At 45.7% G+C, this 16730-nt stretch overlaps 1 protein-coding gene across 4 annotated transcripts; it reads left to right on the plus strand.

Moving 5' to 3' along the window:
* Positions 1 to 38: 38 nt before the first annotated feature.
* LOC135547715 (nucleoporin NUP35-like) lies at positions 39 to 14342 on the plus strand. Of its 4 annotated transcripts, XM_064976956.1 has the most exons (11): positions 1569 to 1587; positions 1704 to 1788; positions 1914 to 1953; positions 3742 to 3897; positions 4185 to 4312; positions 5249 to 5306; positions 5412 to 5553; positions 5832 to 5901; positions 6051 to 6179; positions 6336 to 6491; positions 13193 to 14342. In XM_064976956.1, the coding sequence occupies exons 3-11, from the start codon at positions 1941 to 1943 to the stop codon at positions 13268 to 13270; spliced, it is 930 nt and encodes a 309-aa protein (XP_064833028.1). In that variant the 5' UTR covers positions 1569 to 1587; positions 1704 to 1788; positions 1914 to 1940; the 3' UTR covers positions 13271 to 14342. The 4 variants fall into 4 exon arrangements, with proteins under 4 accessions (XP_064833030.1, XP_064833031.1, XP_064833029.1 ...); XM_064976958.1 differs by lacking the exons at positions 1569 to 1587; positions 1704 to 1788; positions 1914 to 1953 and adding an exon at positions 39 to 114; XM_064976959.1 differs by lacking the exons at positions 1569 to 1587; positions 1704 to 1788; positions 1914 to 1953 and adding an exon at positions 79 to 99.
* The last annotated feature ends 2388 nt before the right edge of the window (positions 14343 to 16730 follow it).

The raw sequence follows: 16730 nt of genomic DNA on the forward strand, positions 1-16730 counted from the left end.
TCTGCGCATGCGTGACACGAAAGGAATGTAAAGAAAAAGCGGGTCGGGAAGCGCATGCGGATCTCACTGAGAAGCATATTACAACATATATATATTACGGTACTCAAAATAAATGTAATTGAGGTTTGGCACCGTCTTTTTTATTCTAAGATTTTAACATTGGTTGTAGCGTTGGTTTTTTGAAGCAAAAGGGGGTGGAGGAGGTATTTATTCAAGGAGCACAATGTCGAGTTCTACGCCCGACGGCCGAGAGACGAAGAAAAATATCCTCGCATTATCGAATAATTTTATTTCTACCATGTGCATTTGCGTTAGTTCTCAATTTGTATACTTTTCAAAAAACATTTAGACTAGAGAACACTGAACATAGGCTTTATTTAGAGTATTATGCACTGCAGTGTATAGGCCCACACTACACTAGGCCTACAGTACACACAAAAGAAAAGGCATGTTGATGATGGCATCTGGCAGCATTGATAACTGTCTGATTCAGAACTAATCAATACAAGTAATCTGCGTGTTGTTCTCAATAGTATTAGCTATAGTCACGGTTATTCTCTCCCGATTATAAGGAAGGCTACACAGCAACCGACAACACAGATATAAACAAATATACGCTTATAAAGTAGGCCTGAAGCGCATCAAGCAACGAATTCCTCGATTAAAGCCGTAGCCCTACTTTATGGTTTGCTTGAGTCACAATAAGGCCTGCAGTTATTCTCGTTCACTAGACATGAATCACATGATTTACCTTATTTGTAATTGTCAGAATTATGAATGTCCTTCAACATTCAAAGCAGACCAAAGATAATATTTTTTTTGCCAGAGGGACTGATGGATCCAAGGCACAGCACAGTGCGCATTTATGCTGTTTATGGCATATGTACTGCTATTCATGTAGACCTGCCTATAAATATTACAGTATCAGACTCCTTTTAAAGATGTCCCAACTTGGGTTAAGAGTATACCGGCATGCCAGTCAAGTAGTCAGCTGACGCCAGTCACTAGAGTCAGGGGAGAGAGCCAGAGAAGACTGGCCTATTTAAACTGTATGGAGTTACTATCAAACTTCCTGTAATCATTTACATGCCAAACCATACTATGGCAATGCTCAATAGCGTAACAGAGAGACAAAAGCCAGCGTTCGATGTAAACTGTATAGTCCCACAGTATAGGTGATCCCCTCCTTCACATAAAGGTATACATGTGTTTGAGTATCATAATTTGCTAACGCTGTATTGTGTGTTGGGTGTTATGCAATGAACTGCAGCGGATGTAACCTAATTGATGCAGAAATGTTGTATTCAAGCCAATAAATTCAGCATGTTCTGCAGAACTGCTTGTACATACGTAAGAATGCTGAATATCACATAACTGGTAATTTCCTCAGTGTGTTCTCATTTCTATACATTTTGCATTTACAGTATCTATCATTCAATATCGTGAACGTGTGTGGTAAATCACAACAAACTTGCTTATTTATGATAACTTCCGCAAAAATTTTGCAACTTCCGACAGCCTCGCCATTATTTTTTTCTTTTCTTCTCCGTGTTGATTTAGATGCGCGCTACGTTTTTCCTCTTTGCAGTAAGATATAACTTTACAGTTTTTTTCCCAATAATGTCTAGCTTCTAGCTAATACATAAATGTTGTTTTCACTGGCTTCAATGAAACATTCCGTCATCACATTTGCCTGAACACAGAACCATTACGCAGGCCAGCGTGCTAGCTGCGTGAATACCGGTGCCGAAATAACGCGAGATTTCCGACAGAATTTGAAAATTTAAGGTGCGTGTCCGGTGGTGTGTTTAAACATACATATCTGTTCTGTTGCTTCATTCGCGTGAATTTGTTATTCTATATAATCTATATTTTAAATATATATTATTGTTATTATATCATTTGTTTCCAAGGTTTGGTACAATCGGTGGTCCCTTAGGATGGATTTCCAAGGTGGGTAGCTTAACCCTTTTTCCCTCTTGTCTAGCTAGGTAACTAAACAAGAGACAATACTGCTAGTGCTACGTGCTAACGTTAGCTAGCTAAGCCAAGACATTGTCACATGAGTTGGCTTCTTTAGACAGTTTTATGTAATGTTAGTGGCTTGCTAGGAAACTAGACTATAAAACTAAATTAACCCGTCGTCTGAGTTTGGCCCGCGTAGGCCGTTATTGTAAATAATAATTTGTTCTTAAACAACTTGCCTGATTAAATAAATATTATAGCTAATGTTAGTTACCTAGTTACTAGCCAACTAACTTAGGTAAGGTAATTGGCTAACAATGTGGAAGAGGCAATAGACTAACTTTAGTTAGCTAATAACAAAGCTCCAAAGCTAGGTACCATTATGCTAACACCTATACTGAACAAAAATCTAAATGCAACATGTTTCATGAGCTGAAATAATAGATCCCAAAAATTGTGTCATATCAAGAAGCTCATTAAACAGCACGTGTATTACACACGTGCATCTTGTGCTGGGGACAATAAAACCACTCGAAAATGTGATTATTATTTTTTACAACACAATGCCACAGATGTCTCAAGTTGAGGGAGTGTGCAATTGGCATAATTAATGCAGGAATGTCCACCAGAGCTGTTGCCAGATAATTTAATATGAATTTTTCTACCATAAGCTACCTCTTCACCTGCGGGATTCTTCACCTTTCACCTGCGGGTATCGTCTGAGACCAGACAACTGATGGAACTGGGTTTGCACAACTGAAGAATTGCTGCACCTGTTCCAGATGCGTAGGAGTCAAAATCAGAATACTGACAGATGGAGACCCGCACACTGTCATTAATCCAAAACAAAGGCTTGAAAATCAGTGCATGAATGGAAAAACACAGTTTCACCTTTAATTTATGCACTTTGTTGCATTGTTTTTTGGGGGGGGCACCATAATGTGCCAGACATTTCACCCATTGTCCACATTTGGTCTGCTCTGGATAGACGTGTATGACCGCATGTTCCAGTTCCCACTGATAACTTCGCACAGCCATTGAAGAGGAGCGGGACAACATTCCACAGGCCACAATCAACAGCCTGATTACATTTTACATTACATTTAAGTCATTTGGCAGACGCTCTTATCCAGAGCGACTTACAAATTGGTGAATTCACCTTATGACATCCATTGTAGATAACTAACACTATAGACACAATATAGATAACTAACACCATAGACACAATGCAGATATCTACAATGTGTCCATACTGTTAGCCATCCACACTGTGCCCACAGTGCCAGCCATCCACAGCCTGATCAACTCCGTCCCTGTCCTCGCCCCGAACCAGGGACCCTCTGCACACATCAACCAGTCACTCACGAAGCATCGTTACCCATCGCTCCACAGAAGCCACGGCCCTTGCAGAGCAAGGGGGAACAACTACTTTTAGGTCTCGGAGCGAGTGACGTCACCGACTGACACACTATCAGCGCGCACCACCGCTAACTAGCTAGCCATTTCACATCGGCCATACAAAGATATTACGCTGCATGAGAAAAATGGTCTCACCAGATACTGACTGGTTTTCTGATCCATGCCCCTACTTCTTTCTTTTTTTAAGGTATCTGACCAACAGATGCATATCTGTGTTCCCAGTCATATGGAAATGAATTTAAAATGGACTGATTTCCTTATATGAACTTTACCTCAATTTTTGCGTTTATATTTTAATTTAGTGTAGTTAACGTAATAGCTTTGCTAACTAATGTTACCTGCCATGTGTCCCACTAGGCACAGAACCAATGACTCTGGGTTCCCCAACATCGCCTAAACCCGGCCTGGGTGCCCAGTTCCTTCCCGGGTTTTTGATAGGGGATCTGCCAGCACCTGTCACACCCCTGCCTCGGTCATTTGGGGTCATGGAAATGAGGTCACCATTTCAAGCAGGTGAGGGGGAGTTTGCTTTTGGGGGTCATTTTGTCATTTACTAGTTAAAACAAATAGCTAGCTAGCTGACTTTTCAATCTGTCATACATCATTATCTAACATCCCATTCATAGACAAATTAGGCTAGCTAACTCCTCCAGCTTGATCGGCCTAACTTGCTTTAAAACACCTCATTTGTTACTGTCAGATGTTACTTTCACTTTGTGTCGTGTTCTGACAAAGGCAGTCGGTCCTCTCTGCTCTATTTCCGATTGGTCCCTGACTTTCTCTAACCCTCACTCTGTTAGGTGGCTCTCCCCCCCAACCTGTAGTTCCTACACCTAAAGACAAGAGTGGGGCCCCTCCAGTTAGGAGTATCTATGATGATCTCTCCAGTCCTGCCATCGGGATGTCCCCTATGTGTGCACATAAACAGGTACTTTTTAACAGAGTAGGTTCCATCCCTCTCCTTATGTGTAACAACACTTTACATTCACAGAGCAGTGTTCTAATAGCCTGGACACTTTAGATTCACAGAGCAGTGTTCTAATAGCCTGGTCACTGGCCTGGACACTTTACATTCACAGAGCAGTGTTCTAATAGCCTGGTCACTGGCCTGGACACTTTACATTCACAGAGCAGTGTTCTAATAGCCTGGTCACTGGTCTGGACACGTTACACTCACAGAGCAGTGTTCTAATAGCATGGTCACTGGCCTGGACACTTTACATTCACAGAGCAGTGTTCTAATAGCCTGGTCACTGGTCTGGACACTTTACATTCACAGAGCAGTGTTCTAATAGCCTGGACACTTTACATTCACAGAGCAGTGTTCTAATAGCCTGGTCACTAGTCTGGACACTAATAGCCTGGTCACTGGTCTGGACACTTTACATTCACAGAGCAGTGTTCTAATCGCCTGGTCACTGGTCTGGACACGTTACACTCAGACAGTGTTCTAATAGCCTGGCTGACCACTGGTTTAGCCAGTGACCAGGAATGCTGTGGGCCCACTGGCCGGGTTAACGCTGCTTTTGGCTTTGAAGCGATTGAGATCTCTCGCTGTTTGGATTTGAAAAGCAAGAGTTTGGTGCGCAGGTGTTGTGTGTGTGTGTTGGTGTTTTGAGCGACAGCACAAACAACAATGTAAAAGCACAGCTCCTTTCGTTATGGATGCATCATGCCGATCACATCAGTGCCCCCAGACTCTTTAGTCACACTGAGGTCTGTTGCGTTAGCCAGGCAAGTGTTCTAACCAAACGCTAGTGATTCTACACCTGCTATATTAGCATCTCACCAGAAGCTTTTTATTTTGAGTTGTGTATCTACGTTAAGACGACATGTAATAACGTCTAAAATTATCTTCTCTTAGCCCTTCTCAATGATGCAAACCCCACTGTCTGGTTATATGGCTGTCACACCAGGAACAGGTGAGCGAGAATGAATCAAAAACATTAACTTATTTGTTCCAATTTATTTTTATTTTTTTTACTAGGAGAGTGATTTCTCAGGTATGTCCTAATTTTCTCTGACAGCGTCCAGTCTATTTAGTCCTGCTAGTACCAGTCAGCAGGCCAAGTCAACAATGTCTCCAGCCCAAGTCGACCCTTTCTTCACTCAGGGAGATGCACTGTCTTCTGAAGACCATCTAGATGATACATGGATCACCGTATTTGGGTATGTTCCTGGTATTGCACCCCCCCCCCCCCTAATATCTAACTTTTAACTGTTGAAATAATTGGATACATTCTTTTATAGATCACCTGGTTTACCAGGTGGACAGAGTTTTTTTTCACTGTAGGACCAATCAAATCATCTCTGTTCACTTTTAAGGAAGACCTTATGGAGGAAGACTGAATGTGTTTTGATCTGTGGCCCACAATGCAATGGGATTATCGAGGTGAAAAATAAACAGCTTCCTGAATGACTAATGCTTTGTTTTGTTGTTAAAACAGGTTCCCTCCGGCCTCCGCGTCTTATATTCTGTTGCAGTTCGCCCAGTATGGAAACATAACGAAACATGTGGTAACAATATACATCCTTTTGAAAATAATGTTCAAGTGAGTGTGCGTGTGTATTTTGTTTTTTTTGTGTGTGTGCTTATATTTGTGTGTGTGCTTGTGTTTGTGCGCGCATGTGTTCTGTCCTGTCACACCGTTCTGTTCTTGTTCTAGATGTCCAACACTGGTAACTGGATGCACTTTCAATATCAGTCAAAACTACAAGCAAGAAAAGCTCTTAGTAAAGACGGGAAGATTTTTGGCGAGGCTATAATGATTGGTGTTAAACCATGCATCGATAAGGTAAATCACTCTGGGTAAATTTTAAATTAGGAAAACTTTTATTTTCTGATAATTGGAATTTACCCTGTAAGAATAATTAAACTGAAAAGTCAACATTTTAAATAAATAAAAACTTTTTTTTTTTTTTTTTTTTTGTCTCGGGTGTCTCTCTCTCAGAATGTGATGGAGAGCTCAGACCGAGGCTCGACCTCCTCTGGCTCAGTGTTTACTCCTCCAGTCAGAAATGGAACCCCCAGCCACCATGTCACTACACCTCACTCCTCTATGAGGCCCCTCAGTGCAGCCTACAAGGCCTGCAGCAGTGACTACCAGGTAGGATAAGGGAGTTTAACCATTCAATACTTTAATTGCCAAACCAATAGAAGTTTGTTTGGCACATGAAAAAAGACGAGGACCATCTTCATATAATTCATGATTTTTTTTTTTTTATTGTCAAGGTGTGTTCAAAGGAACCATTTTGGCAGCATTGCTTTACTGGTAATATACACTATACAAGCGTCACTGACCTAACCACGCCAGCCTCACCCTCATGTGGCAGCCTCAGCCTCACCCTCACCCTCGTGTGGCGCCAGCCTGGCGCCAGCCTCACCCTCGTGTGGCGCCTGCCAGCCTCACCCTCGTGTGGCGCCTCGTGTGGCGCCAGCCTCACCCTCGTGTGGCAGCCTCACCCTCGTGTGGCGCATGTATTTTTATTTATATTCATATCACCTTTATTTAACCAGGTAGGCCAGTTGAGAACAAGTTCTCATTTGCAACTGCGACCTGGCCAAGAAAGCAAACAATTCGACAACAACAACAGAGTTACACATGGAATAAGCAATCATACAGTCAATAATACAGTAGAAAAATCTATATACAGCATGTGCAAATGAGGTAGGATCAGAGCGGTAAGGCAATAAATAGGCCATGGTGGCAAAGCAATTACAATATAGCAATTAAACACTGGAATGCTAAGTAGTGCTAGCCTTGCCCTAATGTGGTTCTAGCCTCGCAAGCTAGGTAGTGCTAGCCTTGCCCTAATGTGGTGCGAGCCTCGCAAGCTAGGTAGTGCTAGCCTTGCCCTAATGTGGTGCGAGCCTCGCAAGCTAGGTAGTGCTAGCCTTGCCCTCATGTGGTGCTAGCCTCGCAAGCTAGGTAGTGCTAGCCTTGCCCTCATGTGGTGCAAGCCTCGCAAGCTAGGTAGTTCGACATATCAGCAGCTATTGTCACCCAATCCAGTAGGGGTTGGAAGCCAGCGCTATACCTTATTTCTTACTTGTCAGAACAACAATCGACTCGCTTTTTTTCCATGTTGCAAGGAACAATTTAACCAAAATAACCTTAATTAATCCAGGCTGTATCACATCTGGCCGTGATTGAGAGTCCTGTAGGGCGGCTCACAATTGGGCCAGCGTCGTCCGGGTTTGGCCGGGGTAGGCCGTCATTGTAAATAAGAACACATTCTTAACTGACTTGCCTAGTTAAATAAAGGTTCAATTTAATTTTTTATACATCACTGGTATTGACACTGGAAGGCTGCTGGTCTCTGATCCCATATATAAGACACCATCTCCTGTCGTTGTAGCCTTGAGCAAGGCACTTAACACCCCACCAAGTAAAACACTGCACTGATAGGCTGCTGTGCAAAACACATGTGGCCCGCCAACCCTCCACCTGGAGAGTTACTGGGTGTGGCCAACCCTCCACCTGGAGAGTTACTGGGTGTGGCCAACCCTCCACCTGGAGAGTTACTGGGTGTGGCCAACCCTCCACCTGGAGAGTTACTGGGTGTGGCCAACCCTCCACCTGGAGAGTTACTGGGTGTGGCCAACCCTCCACCTGGAGAGTTACTGGGTGTGGCCAACCCTCCACCTGGAGAGTTACTGGGTGTGGCCGAACCCTCCACCTGGAGAGTTACTGGGTGTGGCCAACCCTCCACCTGGAGAGTTACTGGGTGTGGCCCCTCCACCTGGAGAGTTACTGGCCAACCCTCCACCTGGAGAGTTACTGGGTGTGGCCAACCCTCCACCTGGAGGTTACCCGCCAACCCTCCACCTGGAGTGTTACCTGGAGAGTTGTGGCCCGCCAACCCTCCACCTGGAGTGTTACTGGGTGTGGCCAACCCTCCACCTGGAGAGTTACTGGGTGTGGCCAACCCTCCACCTGGAGCCAACCCTCCACCTGTTACTGGGTGTGGCCAACCCTCCACCCTGGGTGTGGCCAACCCTCCACCTGGAGAGACTGGGTGTGGCCAACCCTCCACCTGGAGAGTTACTGGGTGTGGCCAACCCTCCACCTGGAGAGTTACTGGGTGGCCAACCCTCCACCTGGAGAGTTACTGGTGTGGCCAACCCTCCACCTGGAGAGTTACTGGGTGTGGCCAACCCTCCACCCTGGGTGTGGCCAACCCTCCACCTGGAGAGTTACTGGGTGTGGCCAACCCTCCACCTGGAGTGTTACTGGGTGTGGCCCTGGGTGTGGCCAACCCTCCACCTGGAGGAGCCAACCCTCCACCTGGAGAGTTACTGGGTGTGGCCAACCCTCCACCCTGGGTGTGGCCAACCCTCCACCTGGAGTGTTACTGGGTGTGGCCAACCCTCCACCTGGAGTGATACTGGGTGTGGCCAACCCTCCACCTGGAGTGTTACTGGGTGAGGCCAACCCTCCACCGGGAGTGTTACTGGGTGTGGCCAACCCTCCACCTGGAGTGTTACTCCACCGGGAGTGTTACTGGGTGAGGCCGGGAGTGTTACGCCAACCCTCCACCGGGAGTGTTACTGGGTGAGGCCAACCCTCCACCTGGAGAGTTACTGGGGTGCTTTTGGTCCAACCCCTTAAAACCCTCCGCTTATCAAGTGTTGAGCAGTTACTTTTTTTTTTTTTTTTTACTGGGTGTGAGAGCAGGGCTGGCGCCTGCTCACCCAGTATCTCTCCTGGAGGATGGTTGGGCTCACCCAGTATCTCTCCTGGAGATGGTGGGCTAGTGTCTCTCCTGGAGGATGGTTGGGGTATCTCTCCTGGAGGATGGCTGGGCTCACCCAGTATCTCTCCCGGAGGATGGTTGGGCTCAGCCCTATCTCCCCGGAGGATGGTTGGGGCTCTACCGGAGGTAGTATCTCTCCCGGAGGAATGTTGGGCTCCCGGAGGATGGTTGGGCTCACTCAGTGGGTTGGGCGTATCTCTCCCGGAGGATGGTTGGGGAGGCCGGAGGATGGTAGCCTCTCCGGAGGATGGTTAGAGCCAGGGAGGATGGCGGGTAGCCTAGCCTAGTGGTTAGATGCTTTGTCATTTTTATAAAATAATTCCCGTCAATTGGGGAGGGCGACCTAAGATGTTGATCTATTTGTAAGGTTAAAATATTCCGTTTTCGGGAGTTCTTGACAGCATAGGAGTTGCTTGTCAATTGCTATTCTAAGAATTATTTGAACTGTCAGAATTACATTGGGGAGAAGAATCCTAGCAGATTTGGTTCTTCAGACTATTTTACAACCGGAGTAGCCTAGTGGTTAGCCATTTGCGGTTATACACAAGTGCCGGGGAGGCGGGGTAGCCTAGTGGTTTAGTAGCCTAGTGGTTAGAGCGTAGGGGGGAGGCGGGTAGCCTGGTGGTTAGAGCCGGGTAGCCTAGTGGTTAGAGCGTAGGGGAGGCGGGTAGCCTAGCCTAGTGGTTAGAGCCTGGTGGCTAGAGCGGGGGAGGCGGGTAGCCTAGTGGCTAGAGCGTAGGGGGGAGGCGGGTAGCCTAGTGGCTAGAGCGTAGGGGGGAGGCGGGTAGCCTAGTGGCTAGAGCGTACGGGGGAGGCGGGTAGCCTAGTGGTAGAGCCTAGCCTAGTGGTTAGAGTGGCTAGAGCGTAGGGGGAGGCTAGTGGCTAGGGTAGCCTAGTGGTTAGGGGGGAGAGCCCAGTGGCCAGAGCGTAGGGGGGCGGGTAGCCTAGTGGTAGAGCCTAGCCTAGTGGTTAGAGCGGGTAGCCTAGTGGGGGAGGCGGGTAGCCTAGTGGCTAGAGCGTAGGGGGAGGCGGGTGGTTAGAGCGCGGGTAGGGGCTAGAGCGTAGGGGAGGCGGGTAGCCTAGTGGTTAGTAGCTAGTGGCTAGAGCGTCGGGGGAGGCGGGTAGCCTAGTGGCTAGAGCTCGGGGGGGAGTGGTTAGAGCGTCGGGGGAGGCGGGTAGCCTAGCCTCGGGGGAGTGGTTAGAGCGTCGGGGGAGGCGGGTAGCCTAGAGCGTAGGGGGAGGCGGGTAGCCTAGTCTAGTGGTTAGCAACTACTCTTAGCAACTAGTGGTCAATATGTTTTGCCCATGAGCTAGCAGTTTAGTCTTTCAATCATGACTGCGGGGAGGCGGGTCAGCAGGTCTACAACAGAGAGGACAACACAGTATCCAGAGGCTCGGAGCCAATTGTTTGTTGCCAAATTTGTTTTTTACTTCTCCATTCTGACAACTTAAATCTGTTCTTGTCGACTTATTTTTACTTGCCCCCGGAGAAAGAGGGCACGTGTTAATGTTGAGCTATGGTGAGCTTCAATTGGGCGGGTAGCCTAGTCTAGTGGTTAGAGCGTCGGGGGGGCGGGTAGCCTAGTCTTGTGGTTAGAGCGTCGGGGGAGGCGGGGGGGTAGCCTTGTCTAGTGGTTAGAGCGTGGGGCCAGTCACCAAAATGTTGCTGGGTCGAATCCCCGAGCTGACAAGGTAAAAAACTAAATGTTGTTTTGCCACCGAACAAGGCAGTTAACCCACTGTTCCCCTTAACTGACTTGCCTTGTTAAATAAATAAAGTATATTAGACATGAGTGCCATTTAATACATGCTGATAGTTAACTAGTGTGATAACCAGCCAAACTACACCGTTTTGAATTGGTTCTGTTTCCCCTGTAGCTCATTATTTTACCTGTTGCGTAATGTCTGTCGGCCCACTGACACACACACACGGGTGACGCACACCATTACTGTTCCAGGATTTTCATTGCTGTCCAAAAGTGAGCTATAACTGGGCAAATAACTCACTAACTAGCAATGAATGTCAACAAATGTGCACATTTTGTGTTTGTTATGGATCCCTGGTAGCAGCAGACTCTTCCTGGTGTCTGTCAAAAACATTTATAATACATTCATAACAGATTTCACAACACACTGTGTGCCCTCGGGCCTCTACTACCACACATCTATAACACAAAATCCAAGTGTGCGATTGTTACACCTTATGGAACAGCGGGGACTGTATTGTTATCTGTATTTTAAATCTAATTTTACTGCTGCATCAGTTACCTGATGTGGAATAGAGTTCCATGTAGTCATGGCTCTATGTAGTACTGTGTGCCTCCCAATAGTCTGTTCTGGACTTGGGGGCTGTGAAGAGACCTCTGGTGGCATGTCTTATGGGGTATGCATGGGTGTACGAGCTGTGTGCCAGTAGTTTAGACAGACAGCTCTGTGCATTCAACATCTCTCATAAATACAAGTAGTGATGAAGTCAATCTCACCTCCACTTGGAGCCAGGAGAGATTGACATGCATATTATTGTTAGCTCTCTCTGTACATCCAAGGGCCAGTCGTGCTGCTCTGTTCTGAGACAATTGCAATTTTCCCAAGTCCCTCTTTGTGTCACCTGACCACACGACTGAACAGTAGTCCAGGTGTTAAAAAAACTAGGGCCTGTTGGACCTGCCTTGTTGATAGTGCTGTTAAGAAGGTAGAAACTAGGGCCTGTAGGACCTGCCTTGTTGATAGTGCTGTTAAGAAGGTAGAAACTAGGACCTGCCTTGTTGATAGTGTTGTTAAGAAGGTAGAAACTAGGGACTGTAGGACCTGCCTTGTTGATAGTGTTGTTAAGAAGGTAGAAACTAGGGCCTGTAGGACCTGCCTTGTTGATAGTGCTGTTAAGAAGGTAGAAACTAGGACCTGCCTTGTTGATAGTGTTGTTAAGAAGGTAGAAACTTAGGGCCATTTGTCATTTAGGACCTGCCTTGTTGATAGTGTTGTTAAGAAGGTAGAAACTAGGGCCTGTAGGACCTGCCTTGTTGATAGTGCTGGGGTTTAAGAAGGTAGAAACTAGCTGTCCTGCCTTGTTGATAGTGTTGTTAAGAAGGTAGAAACTACTGGGCTGTGGAGGACCTGCCTTGTTGATAGTGCTGTTCAGAAGGTAGAAACTAGGGCCTGTAGGACCATGGCCTTGTTGATAGTGTTAAGAAGGCAGAGCAGCACTTTACTGTTGACAGACTTCTCCCCATCTTAGTAACTACTGCGTCAATATGTTTTGCCCATGACAGTTTACAATCTTTACTTCTAGCAGTTTAGTCTTTCAATCATGACTGCGTGATTGAAAGACGGCTCGTGCCTGTCATCGCAGGTCTACAACAGAGAGGACAACACATGGTATCCAGAGGCTTTGATCGGAGCCAATTGTTTGATTGCCAAATTTGTTTTTGGTTTTTACTTCTCCATTCTGACAACTTAAATCTGTTCTTGTCCGACTTATTTTTACTTGCCCCCGGAGAAAGAGGGCACGTGTTAATGTTGAGCTATGGTGAGCTTCAATTGGTCACTCGCAGAGGCTGTTATAGCAGCAATGTTCCAACATCTAGTGGAAAGCCTTCCCAGAAGAGTGGAGGCTGTTATAGCAGCATAGTGGAAAGCCTTCCCAGAAGAGTGGAGGCTGTTATAGCAGCAACTCCATATTAATGCCCATGCTTTGGGAATGTGATGTTCCTCGAGCAGGTGTCCACATACTATGGTCATGTAGTATAGACCGTAGAGGACTACAGCCAGCACTATGTCCACTAGAGTGCAGCGAAAGGACAGCTCAGGATACAAATGTATAGAAACCTCAATCAGTATAATAGTCATACATTGTTTTCAATCGTGTAGTATGTAACGTGGTGAAGGAAGTATGTGACTGCATGGATCGATTTTTTTTTTTTTTATTATTATTATTATTTTTTTTAACAATACATTTCGGTCTTAAAAATTTGATATGAATTGACGCTTTGTGTTTCTAGGGATAGGGACTGTTTTTGTAATTCACCGACCATGTTCCGTGTTTTGATTTCAGGTGGTAGCTGACAGACAGACTCCAAGGAAAGATGACAGTTTGGTTTCCAAAGCGATGGAGTACATGTTTGGCTGGTGAGATGGTCTCCTCCAATGGCTGAACGCTTCCTATTTAGAACTCAAGACAGAATGACCAACCGCGGCCTTCTGTCATTACGGAGTCCGTTGTCTGTATCCCTTATAGCACTCTATTCGCTATCTACTGCATTACGTTTTACCAGGGCCCTAGGGATTAGGGTGCTATTTGGTATACATCCAGTGTGTAACTGATATACTTAACCCTGTGACTTCTATGCACTTTATGTGGTGGACAGGATTTTAAATCAGCCGGATATTTTATGTTAGCGTTGAAGTGTTTATTTTATTTTTGTGCCAAAGTCACGTTGCTAAATTGACCAACAACACAGACTTAAACAAAGTAAATATTTTTAATTTTTTTATTGGTCTGATTTGATGTGAAATTAATCACACATAATGAATACCTGTTTGTACCAAATGGCATATTCCCTATGCAGTGCACTACTTTTAACAAGGGCCCATAGTGGTCCGGTCAAAATTAGTGTACTTTTTTTTTAGGTTTATAGGGTTGGGGGATATTTTCCAGTACAGTGTCTGAAGTGAAGAGCTGCTTTGCCTATTAGAGGTCAAGGTTGTACGTCAGCGTCTTAAACCATGTTGAAATGGTGCGAGATTGTCTGGTTCTCTTTTTGTGTGGTTCTGCTGAGTGGTTCGCTAGAGAATGTTATTTAAGGCTCATACTTTTGCAGAATTTTTATTATAATTATTTTTTTTTTTTTGTATGCTTTCAAACTTATCATTGATTTATTATTTTTAAGTCCTGTTTTATTTTGTCTAGCTATTTACAATGAGCTGTTTTCTACTGTGCGGCAGGGTAGCCTAGTGGGGCGGCAGGGTAGCCTAGTGGTTAGAGCGTTGGACTAGTAACCGGAAGGTTGCAAGTTCAAACCCCTGAGCTGACAAGGTACGAATCTGTTGTTTTGCTCCTGAACAGGCAGTTAACCCACTGTTCCTAGGCCGTCATTGAAAATAAGAATTTGTTCTTAAATGACTTGCCTAGTTAAATAAAGGTAAAATTAAAAAAACTATCTTAGCTGATACTTACTGTTTTTAAATAAATGGTGCATCCATTTGATTATCTCTTCTCTTCATTCTCTTCCTCCCATCTTCCTTCCCTCTCTTTTCTTTCTCCCATCTTCCTTCCCTCTTCTTTCTCCCATCTTCCTCCCCTCTCTTTTCTTTCTCCCATCTTCCTCCCCTCTCTTTTCTTTCTCCCATCTTCCTTCCCTCTCCTCTCTTTCTCCCATCTTCCTCCCCTCTCTTTTCTTTCTCCCATCTTCCTTCCTTCTCTTCTCTTCCTCCCATCTTCCTTCCTTCTCTTTTCTTTCTCCCATCTTCCTTCCCTCCCTTTTCTTTCTCCCATCTTCCTTCTCTTCCTCCCATCTTCCTTCCCCCTTCTCTTCCTCCCATCTTCCTTCCCCCTTCTCTTCCTCCCATCTTCCTTCCCCCTTCTCTTCCTCCCATCTTCCTTCCCTCTTCTCTTCCTCCCATCTTCCTTCCCTCTTCTCTCTTTCTCCCATCTTCCTTCCCTCTCTTCTCTTCCTTCCATCTTCCTTCCCTCTTCTCTTCCTCCCATCTTCCTTCCCTCTTCTCTTCCTTCTCTTCGCTTCCTCCCATCTTCCTTCCCTCTTCTCTTCCTTCCCTCTTCTCTTCCTCCCATCTTCCTTCCTCTTCTCTTCCTCCCATCTTCCTTCCCTCTTCTCTTCCTCCCATCTTCCTTCCCTCTTCTCTTCCTCCCATCTTTCTTCCCTCTTCTCTTCCTCCCATCTTCCTTCCCTCTTCTCTTCCTCCCATCTTCCTTCCCTCCTCTCTTCCTTCCCTCTTCTCTTCCTTCCCTCTTCTCTTCCTTCCCTCTTCTCTTCCTCCCATCTTTCTTCCCTCTTCTCTTCCTCCCATCTTCCTTCCCTCTTCTCTTCCTTCTCTTCCTCCCATCTTCCTTCCTCTTCTCTTCCTTCCCTCTTCTCTTCCATCTCTCTTCTCTTCCTTCCCTCTCTTCTCTTCCTCCCATCTTCCTTCCCTCTCTTCTCTTCCTCCCATCTTCCTTCCCTCTCTTCTCTTCCTCCCATCTTCCTTCCCTCTCCTCTCTTTCTCCCTCATCCCTTCCCCATCCAGCTGGAGTTTTCATAGTCCTGAATGATAACTGTTTTTAACTTTGTCATTTTTAGTTTTACCTTGAAGACTTCTGACTTTGCTTCTGACTGTTCTCCAGAGGTGTTCTCCAATGTTTGCGTGTCGGTCTGTAAATGCTCATGTCATGTTCTAGTTCGTATTCCAGTCGGACCATTTTTAAAGAAAAGATTGCTTCATATTGTAGACACCAGCTGGTGGCTATTTCTCATTTCCTTCCAACCCATTAGGTTCCTTAGACTTCATCTGAACTACAAATTCACAGCAACTGAAGTTATTGCAACACCCACCACCTTCTTTTTTACAACGTAGTTCCTGAGTTTGCTGTGAGTCCCAAATGGCACAGTATTCCCTGTTTTAGTGCACTAATTTTGACCAGGATCTATAGGGCTCTGGTCAAAAGTAGTGCACTTTGTTGGGAGTAGGGTACCATTTGGGGGTGAAGCCATGATATGCGTGTAAAAGCTTCCACTTGTTTTGGTTCTAAAGTCTGTGTTGGAAGGTCATGCAGGTGAGTCCGGAGGCGTGTTGTGTTTTTCTGTTTTCAATCTGAGCTGTGTTGGAACTGACGCGGGTGTTGAAGGTGACACTGATCTGTTGCTCTCTGGAGGCTCTGGCTCACCCTGCATTTTCTACCTCTGCGACTGATTCATCCTACCTTTTTTTTTTTACCCCCCCCCCTCTCTCTCTCTGCACCCACCCTCCCTCCAACCTCTCTCTTCCTCCACCCCTCTGGAGACTGATTCAGAGTGTCAGGTCCCTGTCCTGGTGAGTTGTTTTTAGGGGGTACATGGTACAGTACCTTGAAGGTATGGAGGTCGTAGAGAGAGTTCATCCTGGTCAGCTGCCTTGTATTCTCCTGGGGCTGATGGTAGGCTGGATGTCATACCACCTCACTCATGATTCAAGGGAAACTAGACACTAATATTTTCCATGAAGTCTGCAGACTTTGTAACAAGCATGTATTGAATTGGTGACACTTTTTTTTTTGTTTTTTTTTTCATCACGTGTGACGACTCGAGGTACAATAGAATAAAAAGCACAGTGTAAAATAGGTGAAAGTTCAAAGAATTAAAGTTATGTCGCATGATCTACAAAGAATATAATAGTGTGTGAGATGTCATGGTTACTGTCGCTGTGATCTGGGCGTCTCTGCTGACCTCAACTGGGACTGAATGTATTCTACTGGCTGACACATAGGATCTCTGACATTCGCATGTATGCAAATATCAAGGTCAACCAACAAAACCCTGAGTAAAATGCTTCTAGGCCGCGACTAGATGGCGCTGTCGGACCGTAGATTACTGTGATGTCATCTACAAGTGCTCACTAGA

Source organism: Oncorhynchus masou, chromosome 10 (genome assembly GCF_036934945.1).
Source record: "Oncorhynchus masou masou isolate Uvic2021 chromosome 10, UVic_Omas_1.1, whole genome shotgun sequence".
Lineage (NCBI taxonomy): Eukaryota > Metazoa > Chordata > Actinopteri > Salmoniformes > Salmonidae > Oncorhynchus > Oncorhynchus masou.